General features: G+C 43.7%; 1 protein-coding gene across 1 annotated transcript in view; it reads left to right on the forward strand.

The window, feature by feature from the left end:
* The first annotated feature begins 3,409 nt into the window (after positions 1-3,409).
* The window catches only part of SMPDL3A (sphingomyelin phosphodiesterase acid like 3A), a 16,807-nt gene continuing 2,103 nt past the window's right edge, over positions 3,410-18,113 (forward strand). The window contains exons 1-6 of the mRNA XM_008065198.2: positions 3,410-3,850; positions 4,802-4,946; positions 10,248-10,344; positions 13,234-13,403; positions 13,875-14,055; positions 15,647-15,771. Coding sequence (XP_008063389.1) covers positions 3,837-3,850; positions 4,802-4,946; positions 10,248-10,344; positions 13,234-13,403; positions 13,875-14,055; positions 15,647-15,771 — 732 coding nt within the window. The 5' untranslated portion in view covers positions 3,410-3,836. The remainder of the gene's footprint in view (positions 3,851-4,801; positions 4,947-10,247; positions 10,345-13,233; positions 13,404-13,874; positions 14,056-15,646; positions 15,772-18,113) is intronic.

Below are 18,113 nucleotides of genomic sequence, written 5' to 3' on the forward strand. Positions count from 1 at the left end.
TCGGTAAAATAGAGATAAAAATGAGCTTATATATGTGAAGCATGCAAAACAGCACTAAACATATCATAAGGACTTGATGAATTTTAAGTATTACTTGGAAATGGAAAGTTTCAAATTCAAGATTTGGAGTTACAAAATAACAGCAATAAAACGAGCACTCCTGTCTCTGGGTGTCCACCTTCTGAGGGCTTTACTTCTACTAAGTCACTTGCCTCTCATGGAAGGCACTATTATTATTCCAATTTTACTGATGAAATGAGCCAAGATCACACAGTAGGTGGTGTTGCTTGGGTTGGAAGTCAGGCGGTGTGATGCTGGAGCCTTCGCTCTTTTTTTTTTCTTTAAAGCAGGATTTATTGAGAGGACAGAAAAGCTCCCACAGTGGGAGGGGACCCGAGGGGGTTACCCGAGCCTTTGCTCTTAACCACTACACGGTTGTGTGTGTGAAGTTCACTATATCTTAACACTCGACAGATACTAAAAATGGATGTTTACACTGGGATGAACTGTCTCAGGCTCTGAGCTACATGTCTATTTTGTGTGCCAGGTGAAGTTTATCTAAGCTGGAAATGAAGGTTGGGGTATTTTCTGCATCGTGGAATAAAATACATCAAGTGACCTTTGGCAGATGTTTTCAAATGGGGACTAAGTGCCAAGTAATTGACCACAAAAACTATTTTATATTTATTCTCTTCTGGATTTTTTGTCTGCCACTTATTAGTTGTGAAGTCAAATGTGTTATAAGATTATAACAATAATGGCACACATTCGACTGGTTGAGGCCAAGGTTGCCTGTGGGTGAAAGAACTGACCGTTGTGAGTTTAGAAAGGCAGATTTATGAAAGGCCGAATATAATGATACAAGCAAGTGAAGGGCAGTGCAGCAAAACGTGTCTTGTCTGCACGGAGGCGGGGTCTTTGAAGAAGTTTTGGGGGTTGTGTTGAGATAGTTCTGTGCAGGATGTGCTGGAATTGCTCTCGGTGGCTGATCGTGGTTATCTGTTTTGCTGGAATTGTTTAATAATGGTCATCTGTTGTTACAACACTAGTCAATACGTTTTTGCAGCATTTGTAAGTGTTCCCTAAGACCTTCTTCCTTAAATTAATTAACCCAATTGTTGCTGATCGATTTAGGTCTTACCTTCCTCCATACAAAGGTCTCATCGTTTCCACCTTAACAAATCAACTTTTTTCCACTTTATTCTCCCAGCTTTGGGTTTTATTTAAGTTTTGTCGTATTTGTGTAGGTAAAAGTTTGTATTTCACTTGTTTGCTCTGTGCTTCTGATTTAGTACGTGCTCCTTTGTCACTTCTGATGTGTTTTTTTTTTTCTTCTTTTTTTTTTTGAGTTGGAGTCTCACTCCGTCACCCAGGCTGGGGCACAGTGGCACGCTCACGACCACCACAGCCTTGACCTGCTGTGCTCCGGCGATCCTTCCGCCTCCACCTTCCAAGGAGCTGGAACTACAGGCGTGTACCACCACACCCGGCTAATTTTTTGATTTATTGTAGAGATGAGGTCTCACAAGTTGCCCAGGCTGGTCTCAAACCTGCAGACTCAGGCAATCCACTTGCCCTGGCCTCCCAAAGTCCTGGGATGACAGGCTGAGCCACCAAGCCCGGCCCTGATGTGTTTCTGATGTAAATCAGCCGTCACCAGAGTGAACTAAAAACTCAGTGTGAATTTAAAAAAATCTCAATACTAAAACAATTTGAAAATTGTATTTGAGAAAGCAATCAAATCATTGAAGATATATTTAAATTATATATTAGCAGACTTGGGTGCCCTTCAGATGAGGAGTCAAATGTGTTATTGTGTGCACTTGAGCCGACTTCCTAATTGCCCAGCACTGGTTTCTCAACTCTAAAATGAGAACCATGATTCCCATGTCAGAGAGTAGTTTTGAGAATGAATGACATCATATATTTCAAGTGCATATTACAGTGCCTGACACATAGTAAATGCTTAATCAAGTGAGCTACTATTATGATACTATGATTATTTGTTCTAGTTTTTTTTTTTTGAGTCGGAGTCTCACTCCGTCGCCCAGGCTGGAGTGCAGTGGCACACTCATGGCCACCACAGCCTCGACCCACTGGGCTCTGGCGATTCTTCTGCCTCAGTCTTCCAAGGAGCCAGAGCTATTGGCGTCTAATTTTTGATTTGTTGTAGAGACAAAGTCTTGCCAAGTTGCCCGGGCTGGTTTCGAACCCGTTGGCTCAGGCATTCCACTCTGCTTGACCTCCCAAAGTACTGGGATTTCAGGCTGAGCCACCAAGCGGGCCTATTTGTTCTAGTATTGCCTTCAATGAAAGAATCTTTCTTAAGGTAATTTCCAAGCAGAGATGCAATCAAATGGGTTTGGCTTCTCCCTGAAAACCCAATGGAAGCTGCTGCTTCTCCTTTTTTTTTTTTAAAGCAGGATTTACTGAGAGTACAGAAAAGCTCCTACTGTGGGAGAGGACCTGAAGGGATTATCCGGAAGCGTCTTCTTTAACAATTGCTTCCCTTAATATTACTAAAGTTTTATACAAGTGTATGATAGCAAATGAACCTCTATTAAATAGCTTTTAGAAGCCTCTGGATATTATTATTTTGGTCTTAAAGCTAGTATTAAAGATTTATGTTCTTTCAATTAACGTTGAAAGGCAAGATTCTGTAAGAAATTGAGTGATATATAGTTGCTGGTTCTGCATCTATTCACTGTGCAACTCTAACAAGCTACATCCTATTTTCGTGTAAGTTTTCCTACAAGAAAAAGGTAAATAATTTCCAAAACCCTAAATTCTGAAAGGAGACATGCTATTAAGACACAAAGTGATATTATCATTGACTTTCTGGAAGAATATCGCCATATACTTTATTATGCAAACTTTTCTTTTCTTTTTTTTGGGTCTGAATCTCACTCTGTCACCTAGGCTGCAGTGCAGTGACACACTCACAGCTACTGCACCCTCGAGCTGCTGGGCTCAAGGGATCCTTCCACCTCTGCCTTCCAAGTGGCTGAAACCACAGGTGCACACTATCATGCCCGGTTAAGTTTTTAATTATTGTAGAGATGAGGTCCCGCCATCTTATGTAATCTTTATTAGGTAGTCACGCTAACACTGAGCTCATCAGGTTGCAGGTGCAGAAGAAGTAAATTGTCACCAGGTGCGATGGCTCACGCCTGTAATCCCGGTACTTTGGGAGGCTGAGGTGGGAAGATTGCTTGAGCCCAGGAGTTTGAGAGCAGCCCAGGCAACATAGCAAGACCTCATTTCTAGAAAAAAAAGAAATCAGGAAATTAGCCAAGTGTGGTGTATGCACCTGTAGTCCCAGCTACTCAGATTGCCTGAGCCTAGGACGTCTAGACTGCAGCGAGCTGTGATCCTGCCACTGCACTCCAGCCTGGCCGACAGAGTGAGATGCTGACTCAAAAAAAAAAACCAAAAAAAAAGACATAGTAGATTCTTCCTGCTGTTGAAATCTTCGTCGTCTCAGAGGGAAGGATTGTATGTATTTAATGCATTTCAATTACTAGTTTTACGCCATCCCAGGGAAGAACAACCGTCTCTAGTCTTACCGTAAATATTTGTATGATACTTCCAAAAGAGAAAAATTAGATTTATCGGCATTTCTTTTCTAATCAACAGGACAGTTTTGGCATGTGACTGATCTACACTTAGACCCTACATACCACATCACAGATGACCACACAAAAGTGTGTTCTTCATCCAAAGGTGCAAACGCCTCCAATCCTGGCCCTTTTGGGGACGTTCTGTGTGATTCTCCATATCAACTTATTTTGTCAGCATTTGATTTTATTAAGAATTCGGGACAAGAAGCGTCTTTCATGATATGGACAGGGTAAGTGAGTCTATAAATGCCACTAATTACTCAGCGTTTATCTGCAGTGGCCTAAGCTTCATTAGAGTGCTGAATTCCATAAGGAGATTAATTATGTTTTAAGTGTTTCGTTTAGAAACACTAGGTCAAATGAATCAATGTTATTAGAGATAAGAGCAATTGAAGAAGTCCTGTTATTATTATTATTTGGAGTGCAAGCTTTAGAAATATGTCGATGTTACTAAGAGGTGAATCCATCAACAGCACACTTGTATTCATGTCTTGAGGTGTTGATTAACGGGATGATGGGTCTTCAGTAAATCATCAAAGATAAAAGACAGCAGCTGTTAACCTGCCCTGGCAAATCTGTGGAGTATCACTTTCTGTAGGTGTAACTCACTAGTTCCATTCATCTTGATAACGCAAAGAGGCTTGTATTATTTTATCTGTAATAATGTCCATGGCCAATACTTGCAGGGGTTTACCTTGTGTGCTAGGTACTGTTTTAATCAGTTTATACTTTGTAATTTATAAAATGAGAATAATATCGGTACTGTTCCCATTTTACAGATGAAGAAAAGAAGTCACTCTAAGTGACTTTCTCAAGTGTTCACAGCTCGTCATTGAGCAACACTGGGATTTGAGCCAGGCATTTTGGCTCTGGAATCGATACTTTTATGACTGCATTTTTTTTTTTTTTTTGCCTCTTATTAGTCTTCAGTCGGGCAGTGAAATAGGCTGAGATTTCTGGGGTATTTTTTGTATAGTATTTTTGTTAATCTTCTTTTATAGGAGACTCAGTGCGGGAGAGGTAGGTGAAGACTGGTTTATCTACAGTGTAAGCTGCTTTAACTGCGATCTGCTATTTTCAAGTGGATGTCTGCAGTGATAGGTATAGGAAGGAACCACGCACAGGTCTAATGCTTCTTTATAAAGTTGCTTTTGATGCTTATAATTCTGTCTCTTTTTCAGGGATAGCCCACCTCATGTCCCAGTATCCGAGCTCTCGACGGACACGGTTATAAACGTGATCACAAATATGACAATCACCGTCCAGAGTCTTTTTCCAAATCTCCAGGTTTTCCCTGCACTGGGTAACCACGACTATTGGCCACAGGTAAATTTGATGTCAACTTCCGGAAATGCTAAAGGATTTCTCAATTAGTCATGTCAAAATAATCAGCCAGGGATAAGGCCCGGGAGTGGGTCTCTTGGAGGTAGAGTGTGCTCTCTTAATGCTAATCATTGAGGAAGGCAAAGACAAGTACTTGGGGGGACTTTAAGAGGATTCTTTTAATAACTCATAAAAACATGCCAACCGTGAGTTTTCAGAAGCAAATTACCCAACTTGTGGATTAATTTCTGCTTTTCTTCCTAATGTTCAATTTCTCCTTTCTTTCTTTCTTTTTTTTTTGCTCACTGAAGCCTTGACTTTCTGGGTTCAGGCAATCCTTCAACCTCAGCCTCCCAAGTAGCTGGAGTTACAGGCACGCACCACCACACATGGCTAATTTTTTAAATTTTTTGTAAAGACCAGTTCTCGCTATATTTCCCAGACTGATCTCGGACTCCTGGACTCAAGCAGTCCTCCTGCCTTGGCCTCCAAAAGTGTTGGGATTACAGATGTGATCCTCCGAGCCCATCCTCTCCTTCCTTTTAAATATTTTTTTGTTCATTTGCATTTCGATGACATGGTTAGCAAGGAAGGTTAATGTTGACAGATACTTACATTTTCTATTGGAATTTCTGTTAGGCATACAAAAAGCTACATACTCTGATCTCAGCTAGATTGCGATTAAAAGCAAAAACATAAGAAACTACCATAAGAACTAAAGAGGAAGGTGCATATTCGGGTCCAGTTTATCTAATTAATATGCGATTCAAGTCAGAGACAATGTTCAGAATATTGAATGCCCGAGATTTTCCTGGTTCCAACCCAACTGAGTGACCATTTGAGAAGCAACCTGGGCATAAAAGCAGGACGCCAGTCCTGGTCATAGGGTCCAGTTGTGATAGTATAGAACTTTTTACAGATTTTTTCACAGATTTAAGAGATCCCAGAGGCGGTTGTTTAGCTCAGGATTTGGAAAATCGTCGCCTGTGGTCTGAATTCAGCCTGTTGCCTGTTTTTTGCAAATAAAGTTTTATTGGAACACAGCGATCCTCCCACTTATTCTGTACCGTCTGTGGCTGCTTTTGTGTGATGATGGCAGGGTAGAGAGCAGCTGAGCAATGACACTACGGCCCATAAGCCAAAAATAGATATTTTCTTACCCTTTAGAGAGAATGTTTGCTGATCCCTGATCTGGGTCAATCCTCTGTTTTATAGATGAAAAAACTGAGACCCAGAAATGTTAAGTGCTTGTTTAAGAGATAGTATAGAAACTTTTACAGATTTTTTTCACAGATTTAAGAGATCCCAGAGGTGGTTGTTCAACCCAGGATGTGGCAAATCATCGCCTGTGGTCCAAATTCAGCCTGTTGCCTGTTTTGGTAAATAAAGTTTTATTGGAACACAGCGATCTTCCCACTTATTCTGTACCATCTGTGGCTGCTTTTGTGTGATGATGGCAGGGTAGAGAGCAGCTGAGCAATGACATTACAGCCCATAAGCCAAAAATAGATATCATCTTACCCTTTACAGAGAATGTTTGCTGATCCCTGATCTGGGTCAACCCTCCGTCTTTCAGATGGAAAAACTGAGGCCCAGAAATGTTAAGAGCTTGCTTAAGTGCTCACAGTTCCTCAGTGGCAGAGCCCATATTCTGGGTCTTTGAACCTCAGGCCTGTGTTCAGTTTGACCAACATCCTTCCGCACGTCGCGTGCCCACGTCTCACAAACATTATCCTAGGTCTCTAATATCCCAAATAGCCAGTGTCTCCCAAACATGGTATCTACCCGTATGCTTCTCTTCATCTGCGTTCTTCTCTTTGCCTGTCTTTTCCATCTCATGTCAGATGAAGGCTCCGTGGGGGTTTTGATTCTTTTAGCCATTCTGGCTAACTGCGGGGATTTTGAAAATTTGTGCTCCAGGGCAAGCTGAAGTTTCAAGTGACTTCTTGGCCCCGGCCTGCCCTCTAGAGGTGAACAGTGAGCGAGTCTGTGTGTGTCAGCTTCTCAACTCACAGTCAACTTGGGCTTCTGTTGAGGTGTTCGGCCACCATGCAGCCCGAGGCCGCACACGTCGTGTTTACGTGACGTCTGGGATTTGTGACAGGCCATCTGGGAGCATGGAAAATATGGGGGTTAGAGTCCTATTTGCTAGACTTTAAGTCTCTCGTTGGTCCCACCTCTTATAAATTGGCCAGCTGGGGTGATTCACTGACTGTCCCTGATCCATAGGTCAGCTGTGGAAATAGGAGCCGTAATACCTGCCTTGGAAAGTTTTTGTGAGAACCATTGAGAAGATACGGAAGGGACATTGCTCGCTAGCGGGCACATAGCTCACTAGCCCTCAGTCAGTGGGCTGGGGGATAGCGTAGCTCTTTCTCTTTTTTGGAGTTGGAGTCTCACTCTGTTGCCCAGACTGGAGTGCAGTGGCACGCTCATGGCCACCCCAGCGTCAACCTGCCGGGCTCTGGTGATCCTTTCGCCTCAGCCTTCCAAGTAGCCAGGACTACAGATGTGCGCTACCATGCCCAGCTAATTTTTGACTTATTGTAGAGATGAGGTCTTGCCAAGCTGGCCGGGCTGGTCTTGAACCTGCGGACTCAGGCAGTCCACTCTCCTCGGCCTCCCAAAGTGCTGGGATGACAGGCTGAGCCACCAAGCCCGGCCAGTGTAGCTTTAAGTAGTGACACAAGTTGCATGTTTCTGACTCCTTTGAAGATTTATTCCATTGTACCTTTATCTCTGTCTTCTTCTTGTCAAGCCAAATTTTGCAATAACTCAAAGATATAGATGCCATCTGACTTCCAGAATATGAGGTCTGACAATTAAGCTCAGGAACTTGCCACCGTGCACTTACGTTGGCAGCACTGTACAAACAGCTTAGAAAGGTTTCGTAACCTTGGTGTGTCAGTGTCTCACAGTTGTGTTCGTGTTGATGTGTGGCGGTGACTGCTGAGGTGGTGTCCATTATGGTGGTTCCATGTCTTTGTGTGCCATCATGAGAATGTCAGAGCTCAAATTAGAGCAATGAACAAACATTAAATTTCTTGTTAAACTGGGCAAGAGTGGAAGTGAAATCAGAGACATGTTAGTCCGAGTTTATGGAGATGATGCCATGAAGAAAACGGCAATGTACACATGGATTAAATGTTTTTCTGAGGGAAGAGAAAGTGTCACTAATGAAGAGAGGGCAGGATGGCCAGTCATGAACAGAACGGATGAAAACATTGCAAAGATTCATCAGATTGTGCATTAAAATCAGCTGACTGTGTGAAGTGTAGCAGACCGGATAAACATCGATAGAGAAACAGGAAAATCTTAACTGAAAATCTCGACGTGAGAAATGTGTGTGCAAAAATGGTCCCAGTGGAGCTCTTGCATTATGACAGTCCATGCACCAGCTCACCCAGCACAGTCTGAGAGGGAATTTCTCGCCAGTAAACGAATAACTGTATTGGATCACCTTCTCTACTCACCTGATCTGGCCCCCAATAACTCTCTTCTTTACCCAAAGATAAAGAAAATATTGAAAGGAAGACATTTTTATGACATCAAGGGTAATATGACAAAAGCTGATGGCCATTCCAGCCAAAGAGTTCCAAAACTGTTTTGATGGGTGAACTAGGCGCTGGCATCAGAGCATAGCTTCCCAAGGGGAGTATTTCGAAGGTGACCATAGTGACATTCAGCAATGAGATATGTAGCGCTTTTTCTAGGCTGAACTTGTGAACTTAATTGTCAGACCTATTTTATGTATGCCTATAGCTGGGATAAGTTGGGCAGCCTGTATACCTTTCTCAGTTCATTTTTTTTCCCTCTCTCTCAGCTTATGCCTCGACATCTGAAAATCTTCTATTATTCTACCACGGTCCTTCTACCTCACAGTTTCAGGAATGTCCAATGTGACAGAGTGTGACAGACTGTAATAGGAGTCAAATGTAACAGAATTTGACCAATGATTTCCAGGGCTGCTCTCTGAGATCTAGTTTAATAAGTGCTGCTTCTCCATGAAAGCTCCATGCCCGTGCATCACAACCACACAAACACGATGTACAGAGGCCCTTCCCCACCCGTTAGCAAGAAGTAGCTATTAACGTGGGCGACCCAGGGATTCTTCCTGTTGCCACCCAAGGATGCTGTCTGGGCCAGGGTCCCCATTTACTCCTACGCTGGCAAGACTGGTGTCCCCCAACCTGTGGGTGGGCTGCTTCCCATCATGCCTTATTTCTCAGCAGTGGTTGTACCACCGCCAAGGAAACGCAGTGCGACAGGCTATTGGACGTGAGTGATGATCTACATGCAAGACCTGGCATGTAGACCCAGCTTGAGACAGACCAACCGTGCCCGGATGAGTCACCTAACTCCTCTGGTGCTCATATTCCTCTTGTTTAAGATAGAGCGTAGCAACTTGGAATAAAACCTGGCACGCCTGCGGTCTTTGGCGGGGCGGGGGATGCTTACTTCCTCTGCCTTTCTTTGGCTGCCCACATGCTTACGGAAAGAAGAAGGAGAAAAAAAAAAAACAACAGAGGAACCTGTGGAGTGGTTTTTATATAATTCTAAGAATCTACATCACCATACTGTATCATTCTTGGCATCCATCCCAAAGTAGACAAATGGCCAGCGCTTAGGACTTTTCATTCTATGATGATAATGACAGTGATGAAGAGATTTACCAATTTAGAATGGCCTAAGCTGTTGTGTAATTCTCAGACCAGTGGCCCTGATCTGACAGAGAAAGAGAGATATTCATATATATAATTTACATATATAATTTACATGTATATATATGCAATATATATATATAGTAACTAGCTGGTGCTCAACTTGCTTAAACTTGTTCCAGCGTCTCTCTAGAGAGCACACTTTTGATCCATGCCGTGCCCTGGCATGAAGAAGCCCTGATCTTCTCTCGGTGGGTGGCACACATCTGCACGACCATGCCTGCGTTTGTGCCTGAGCCCTTGATTTTGCTTGGATGCTTTTGCTTGTTACGTTGATAAAATCCTTCATGGAGGCCTGGCTCAAATGCCCCTCCACTCCCCGGCCTGATCCCCTGGGCTGTGCTTGGTGGTTCTGGCTTCCGTACACCCGGGACGGCCATGCCCCTCTCAGCACATCGTCTTACCACTGAGATTTTGTTTCCCACTTCCTCACTAGGTTATACACTCCTTGAAGGCTCAGTCTGTCTAGTCTTTATCCTTGTCTCTCCAGACGCCTCACAGAGTAGCTAGTGCTCATGTGTTTAAATGAATTAATCCATCTGGCCTTAAAGTTTCAATGGTGGATGATGTTGTTTGTGGCTAGGATCAGCTGCCCACAGTCACCAGTAAAGTGTACAAGGCCGTAGCGAGTCTCTGGAAACCGTGGCTGGATGAAGAAGCTCTTGGCACTTTGAGGAAAGGTGAGTGAAAGGCGATTTCCGTGTCCCAGTTTTGCCTCTGTTTTTATTCATGCTGTTTGGACTTAAATCCTTAATGTTGCTGGGTTTGCCAGTTCTGGAGAGGACAGTTTTTCTGAAGGACGGTGAGCGGTCCCCTTTCCCATGACACGTGTTACGAATGTGTTTATGGTGCGGGAAGCGTTTCCCGTTCTTCTCCCGTGCTCGTGCAGGTGGGTTGTCCCATGAAGCAGAAGTGGAACTTTGGATTTAGATAGAAATAAACATGGATGTTTCTAATTGGAAAAGTGAGAAGAGAAATGGACACTGGCTTTTGACCAAGCTGCACCCACGTTATAAAACAGCTAGTGAAGTAAGGATGACTAAGCTTTTAACTTGGACTCTGCGGATCTTAGAAAAGTAATGCCTAAGTATCACACAGTCTGGCCTTCCCTGGGTGGCGTCTACAGGCCCCCTGCTCCAGGGGCTTTGCACACATCCTTACGTATACCCCTGACATTGTGTGAGCTTAAATGAGGGGCCCAGCTATTGAAGTAAGACTTTGGGCTGTATGTGGTGGCTCACGCCTGTAATCCCCGGCACTTTGGGAGGCCGAGGCTGGAGGATCGCTTGAGCCCACGAGTTCAAGACCAGCTTGGGCAACGTCGTAAGATTTCGTCTCCACAAAAAAACAAAAAACAAGAAACAACAATTAGCTGGCCGTGGTGGTGTGTAGTCCTATGACTTGGGAGGCTGAGGCGGGAGGATCTCCCAAGCCCAAGCGGTTGAGGCAGCTGTGAGCCACAATCGTGTCACTGTATTCTGTTGGCCTGGATGACAGAATGAGACCCTGACTCAAATAGAAAAGCAAACAAACAGTAAATAAATAAATACTTTGATATTTTTAGTTTTGAGACACACTTTAAGTTAACGGCTAGACTCCTCTCCGTTGGAAGTTTCTCTTTTGCTGTTTCTCTTAAACTCTTGGTTTTGCCACCATCTTGTTGTCGCCAGCACTCAGCAAATCACAGCGTAAATGAACTTGAGACCTGCTGTGTTGGAATCAGGCCACGGCCCTGATTAACCTAGAGAACTGTGTGTGGTCTTACACCCTCAAACCTGCAGGACGCGTGGAGAGCTTGTACCAACTGAAGAGAAAGCCAGAAGCACAATCAGGATATTCCTAGAGAGACGCTGGACTCCACAGAGGCTCAGCTTGAAACAGAGAAGCACAGGCAGAGAAGAGCTGACGGAATGCGAGCTCCAGGAGGAAGCCATGTAACTTTCTTTTTTTGTTATTTTTTATTTTGTTTTGTTTTTTGGAGTCAGACTGGAGTGCAGTGGCACGATCAGGGATCAGGGCCGCTGCAGCCTTGACCTGCTGGGCTTAGACCATCCTTCTGCCTCAGCTTTCTGAGTAACTGGGACCACAGGCTTGTGCCACCATGCTTGGCTCTTTTTTAATTTATGTATTTATTTTTCTTTTTTGTAGAGATGAGGTCTCGCCAAGTTGCCTGGGCCAGTCTTGAACCCATGGGCTCAGGCAATCCTCTCGCCTCAGTTTCCTTAAGTTCTGGGATTATGGGCAACGGGCATGAGCCACCGTGCCACCATGTGACTTTTGCAATGCTGTCCATTCTTCCAGTGAGACCATCAAATCTCCAGTTCAGCACTGGAACACAGTATTAAAGTTGAAAGCCACAGAAGGCTTTCAGCGAGTGTCTTTTTTTTTTTTTTTTTTTTTGAGCTGGAGTCTCACTCTATTGCCCAGGCTGGAGTGCAGTGGCACACTCATGGCCACCCCAGCGTCAGCCTGCTGGGCTCCGGAGATCCTTCCACTTCAGCCTTCCAAGTGGCAGGAACTGCAGGCACATGCTACTACACCTGGCTAACTTTTGATTTATCGTAGAGACGAGGGCTCGCCAAGTTGCCCAGGCGGGTCTCGTGCCCCGGGCTCAGGCCATCCACTCGCCTCAGCCTCCCAAAGCGCTGGAATGACAGGCTGAGCCTCCGAGCCCAGCCTCCGTGAGCATCTTAAAGCCAAAAGCGATTGGAGCAGAGGTGGCCTGCCTGAGGGACCTCAGATTTCTTCATTCCTGAGCCTCTAGCGAGAGCTACTGTCATCTTTTCCTACTGGGACATTAAGGGCAGCCCCTCAGAAGTAACTTGCAACTCACTCAAACCCAACCTCCTTGCTACACTGTAGTAAGAATCATGGGGTGCTGTGATCAGACAACAAGAAGGAAAATTAACAAGGCCACAAGCAGCCATCACTGAGAGCTAAGGAGAGGCTTGGATGGCGAGTGGGCCCAGAGCCAGGAACGCTGTGTGAGGACCTCGGGGGCCGCCTCTGGAAGTGTGGCAGCAGACTTTGGGTGTCCTCTCACCACGGGGCAGAGTGTGAGTGGGTGACACCTGTAAGCCTCTTCTCTCACAGAGACTTACTGACACTGTAGCCGCTGTCTGGTCTATCTGACCTTTTTCCCTCAGGGGTCTTGAGCAAGGTCGATGTGTGTTCCCATTCTTTGGAGTTTATCTGCGACCCTGTCTCTTATCATCTTAGCTCCCGAATTATGTAAAAGTAGGACTTGACGTATGAATCCTTCTTTTGTAAAATTTGGTCTCCTTACTTACCCCACAACGTACTTGTCTTTTCATCTGAATATTGGACACAACTGCTGTTACCTCCGTCTGGGAAGGTGCCAGCATGGGGCCCAGCACATGGCAGGTTTTCAGAACATGCTTGCTAACTCTGATTCTTATCTAATGACAGCCTGTCTGTGGGCAAATTAAACCCCGGGGGTGAAGCGCAGGCTTCCTGGCAGAACTGTCAACCCTGAGAATTTGCTTTCACAATGTCTGCGTGTAAGTGTGTGTGTTTCCCTCAAATGTGTTTTAAAATTGTTTTTCTAGGTGGCTTTTATTCACAGAAAGTTCCAACTAATCCGAGCCTCAGAATCGTCAGTCTAAACACCAACTTGTACTATGGCCCAAATGCCGTGACCCAGAACAAGACTGACCCAGCAAATCAGTTTGAATGGCTGGACGACACACTGAGCAGCTCTCGGCAGAATGAAGAGAAGGTACGTCCCCACGGTCCCGGGTCGCCAGGGCGTAAACAGGAGGCTAAGGTTGTGTGTTTGATAAACTCGGGGTGGAGTCAAGTTTTGGCAAAATAGAAAGCAGAACTTGAAGACGTTTTCACATGAAGCACCTCATGGCCCATCTCTTTGCTTTCTTTCATGTTGTTTTGCTTTCACCAGTCTTAGAATTCTTGGCTCTCTATGGCTAGAAAAAGAGGCCAATTCAAAAAATTGTGACCAGGGTCACAGGGACCTTATATCATCAACAACGTAGCGTCAATGAGACAAGCAAATATATAGTGGTCTTAGTCGTTTCGTAATTTCGTCTCTTTTTTGGTCATAAATGGGAGAGGTGGTATGCTTCCTTCCTACATTTTAATATCCTCTCCATCTTGGGTAACCGTGTGACATTTAGTTTTGATGAATGTGCGAACAGGTTCTCACGAGTCCTTCCTGTGTTTCTTCTTCCAGGTGTACATTATAGCACACGTTCCAGTGGGATATCTGCCTTATTCCGTGAGCACCACAGCAGTGAGGGAATGCTATAATGAGAAGCTGATCGACATTTTCAGAAGACACAGCGATGTCATTGCGGGACAGTTTTATGGACACACTCACAGAGACAGCATAATGGTTCTTTCAGACAGGAAAGGTGAGGTGCTGTTCTGTTTGCTTCTCTCTAGTCCGGGAGGCTGGGGCAAAGCCGGGAATATCCAGTAGCTTCAAAGTCTTGTCAGAACCTGCCAGCACTGGGCGTTTCCAGACAGCCTTCAATGGCTGTGTGGAGAGTGTCCATATCGTAAGATTAGCCCTGCCACTGGATTTTTTTCAACATAAGCTCCTATTAGCTCCACAGGGCCAATGTTATTTATTTGCTGTCCACGCAGAAGCCTCTGAGACCCTGAGCTCAATCAAATTTTCTTTTGAATCTTTGAGTTGAGAGAAATAGCACTGCTGGTTATTTACCTGCTAGATTCTAGTTTCTTTTGATATGACTTCTTTTGTAACTCAGGATTTAAAAAGTGAAGCACAGTTTACACAAGGGTTTAAAATATATTAAGCTCCTGCTTGTAAGTCCTTGTTGACATTGTCGCCTACTCAGCAGGAAAAGAAAAAAAAAGCAGGTCTGGCAGAGTTAACAAAATAAGAGTCCTGATTTGATAGTAGTCAGACAAGAGAAAAGTCATGCATTTTTTTCATGATTGGGGAGTATTTTTGAAATGTTTACCTCTCATCTAGGATGAGTTGGTTTGGCAAAAATGACACTTTTAAGCATTTGATAGCTTTTTTACTCAGAGAAAAATTTACTTATATAATAGATATGTGTAAAACATCATGGCACTTCACTCAAGTTTTTGTTATGTAATTATTGGAATATTATTTTAGGTTGAGGCACAGGACAAGCTAGTTTTATATTTATGTGTGTGTGTGTATGTGTGCTAGTGATAGACTTTGATTTTTCTAGTTATAAAAAATTTTCATATATATTAGATATATATATACAGAGAGACTAACGCAACAAACCCCCATGTTCTCATCATTCATGTTCAACATCTATCAGAATTTTTCCACATTTGCTTCGCCTATTCCATTTGTATTATTTTATTTTATTTATTTTTTTGAGTTGGGCGTCTCACTGAAGTTGAGATCATGCATTGGCATGATCATGGCTCACCGTAACTTGACTTCCTGGGCTCAGGTGACCCTTCAGCCTCTGCATGCCAGTAGCTGGGATACAGGCACGCACCACCACACCGGCTAATTTTTTGATTTTCAGTCAAGATGAGGTCTTCCTGTGTTTTCCGGGCTGGTCTCTAACTCCTGACCTCTAGCAGTCCTCTCACCTGGGCCTCCCGAAATGCTGGGATTACAGACATGAGCTATGCCTGGCTCTGTATTATTTTAATATTTTTGCTGAAGTATTTGAGAGTGAATCTTAGAACATCAGATCTACTTCAGCCCTACATACTTCTGTATTCACTGCTAAAATATGTGAATAATTGACGTAACCACAATAACATTAGCCTACTTAACAAAACTAACAATAATTCTTTAGTATTGATAATAAAAATTTCCCTATTTCCTCAAAATTGTCTTGTTTGAGTTGTTTCAAGTTAGGATCCATCAATGATCACACATCATTTGGCTATATTTATTTATCTCTTAATCTGGAACCCGTTTATACTTTTAATATTAAGCTCAGTTTTTTAAAATGTATGTTTATGTGCATATGTTTTGTTCAGGGAGTCCAGTGAGTTCTTTGTTTGTGGCTCCTGCTGTAACACCAGTGAAGAGTGTTTCACAAAAACAGACCAACAATCCTGGAATCAGACTATTTCAGTATGATCCTCGCGATTACAAATTATTGGTAAGTTGGCAGATTTCAGAACTGACCCATATGTATGTATGTCCCCAGTTTTAATTAGTAGGATTTTTCTCAGCACGGCTATGTGAGAATCTTCTTTTTTTATACTTGGAGTGTTTGTCAGAACCTTCTGAGTGTGGTCTGATAAGGTTGACCTTGGGGAGGCTTTTCTGCCCTTCCAAACACTTCACATTTGTTGAGATGAAGCTTTCATGGGGTAGTGACTTATTTGTGGACTTGTATATATATTGAAATTTTCACTGAGCTGTGTTCATTCCTCTCTCCAGAACATACAAGCAAGAAGAGTGTGGGCTCTGGAACCATACTCTGTCCTGGTTCTCTCATACCCCATATTACCAGACCTCTTGGTGTCCCAGACTATTTTGCTGTGAAATAGGGACTAAGATATCGCTAAATTCACTGAGTTGCTATGAGAATTCCATGAACAAAGTGCTTAGAAAAATGTTTGAACCGGGCTCGGTGGCTCAGCCTGTGATTCCGCGGCTTTGGGAGGCTGAGGTGAGTGGATTGCCTGAGTCCGCGGGTTCGAGACCTGCCTCCGCAACTTGGCGAGACCTCATCTCTACAATAAATCAAAAAATTAGCTGGGCATAGTAGCGTGCACCTGTAGTTCCAGCTACCTGGAAGGCTGAGGTGAAAGGATCGCCGGAGCCCAGCAGGTTGAGGCTGCGGTGGCCGGGAGCAGCCACTGCACTCCCGTCTGGGCGACAGAGTGAGACTCCAACTCAAAAAAATAAAAATAAAAAAAAAAAAGAAAAATGTTTGGCCGGTACTTAGTGCTCAATAAATACTAGCAATTTTTTTGTTGTGGTTAGAAACATGGTCTCACACTGTTGCCCAGGCTGGAATGCAGTGGCACTACCATCGCTCGCTGAACCTTGAACTCCTAGGATCAAGCGATCCTCCTGCCTCAGTCTTTTGAGTGACTGGGACTATAGGCACATACCACCACATCCAGATAAATTATTATCATTATCATTATTATTATTATTGTTATTATTTGTATAGACGAGGTCTTGCTGTGTTGCCAGACTAGTCTTGAATTTCTAGCCTCAAGTGATTTTCCCACCTTGGCCTCCCAAAGTGCAGGGGTTACAGGTGTGAGCCACCATACCCAGACAAAACAGTTTTTTAAAGAAAAAAATTGAGTATTTGTTAAAAATTGAGGCCGGACACGGTGGCTCAGCCTGTAATCCCTGCACTTTGGGAGGCCGAGGCGAGAGGATTGCCTGAGCCCGGAGGTTCGAGCCCAGCCTGGGCAACTTGGTGAGACCCTGTCTCTGCAATAAAGCACATACACACACACAAAAACTAGCAGGGCGTGGTGGCATGCATCTGTAGCTCCAGCTACTTGGAAGGCTGAGGCGGAAGGATTGCCTAAGCCCTGCGGGTTGAGGCTGCGGTGGCCTTGAGAGTGCCACTGCACTCCAGCCTAGGTGACAAGGGTGAGACTTCAACTCAAAAAAAACTGAGGATACTTACCTTTGAGACAAAAGTTGCCTGGTGCAGGTTTATGGCTATATACAAAAAGCTGGACATTTAGCTTATGGATACTTCGTTTGGGTAACTGTCCCTTTCTACAAATATAATTAGAAATTATTATAATTCACTTCAATTAAAGCTGTTATGCAATTGCAGTTTTTCCTAGATAAATTTAAAAAGGAGATGGTTCCCAGAATAGAAGAGGGAAGAGGTAGGGTAGGAGAAATCTGGTTTAATTTAATATTTGATTAAGTGGGAAAATAAAACAATTGCCTGGCCAGGCGCTGTGGCTCATGCCTGTAATCCTAGCACTTTGGGAGGACAAGGCAGGAAGATTGCTTGAGTCCAAGAGTTTGAGACCAGCCTGGGCAACATAGCAAGACCTCATCTCTACAAAGAAATTTTGAAAATTAGCCGGGCATGGTAGCACATGCCTGTTGTCCCAGTTTCGGAATGCTGAGGTGGGAGGATCCTATGAGCCAGAAGTTCAAGGCTATGGTAAGCCGTGATAGTAACACTGTACTCCAGTCTGGGCAACAGTGAAACCCCGACTCAAAATAATCGTAGCAGCAAAAAAGAATCGTCTGATAAATTAGTCTAAAGGAATTCTTTTACAACTGATAGCTGCCTAATTTTGTCTCTGAACTTCAGCTATATATATATCCCTACCCACATACATACTTATAGATGAATATGTACTTATTGACTTGGAAAGATTTTCCCAATACAGCACTAAATAATTTTTTAAAGTACAGGAGTTTGTATAGTAAGGCTCAATTTTTTTGAAAACATCAAAGAGGTAAGCATGTATGCATATTTCTTTTTTTTTTTTTTTTTTTTTT

This window comes from Carlito syrichta, unplaced genomic scaffold (genome assembly GCF_000164805.1).
Source record: "Carlito syrichta isolate Samal-C Ts95f unplaced genomic scaffold, Tarsius_syrichta-2.0.1 Scaffold308187, whole genome shotgun sequence".
Taxonomy (NCBI): Eukaryota; Metazoa; Chordata; class Mammalia; order Primates; family Tarsiidae; genus Carlito; species Carlito syrichta.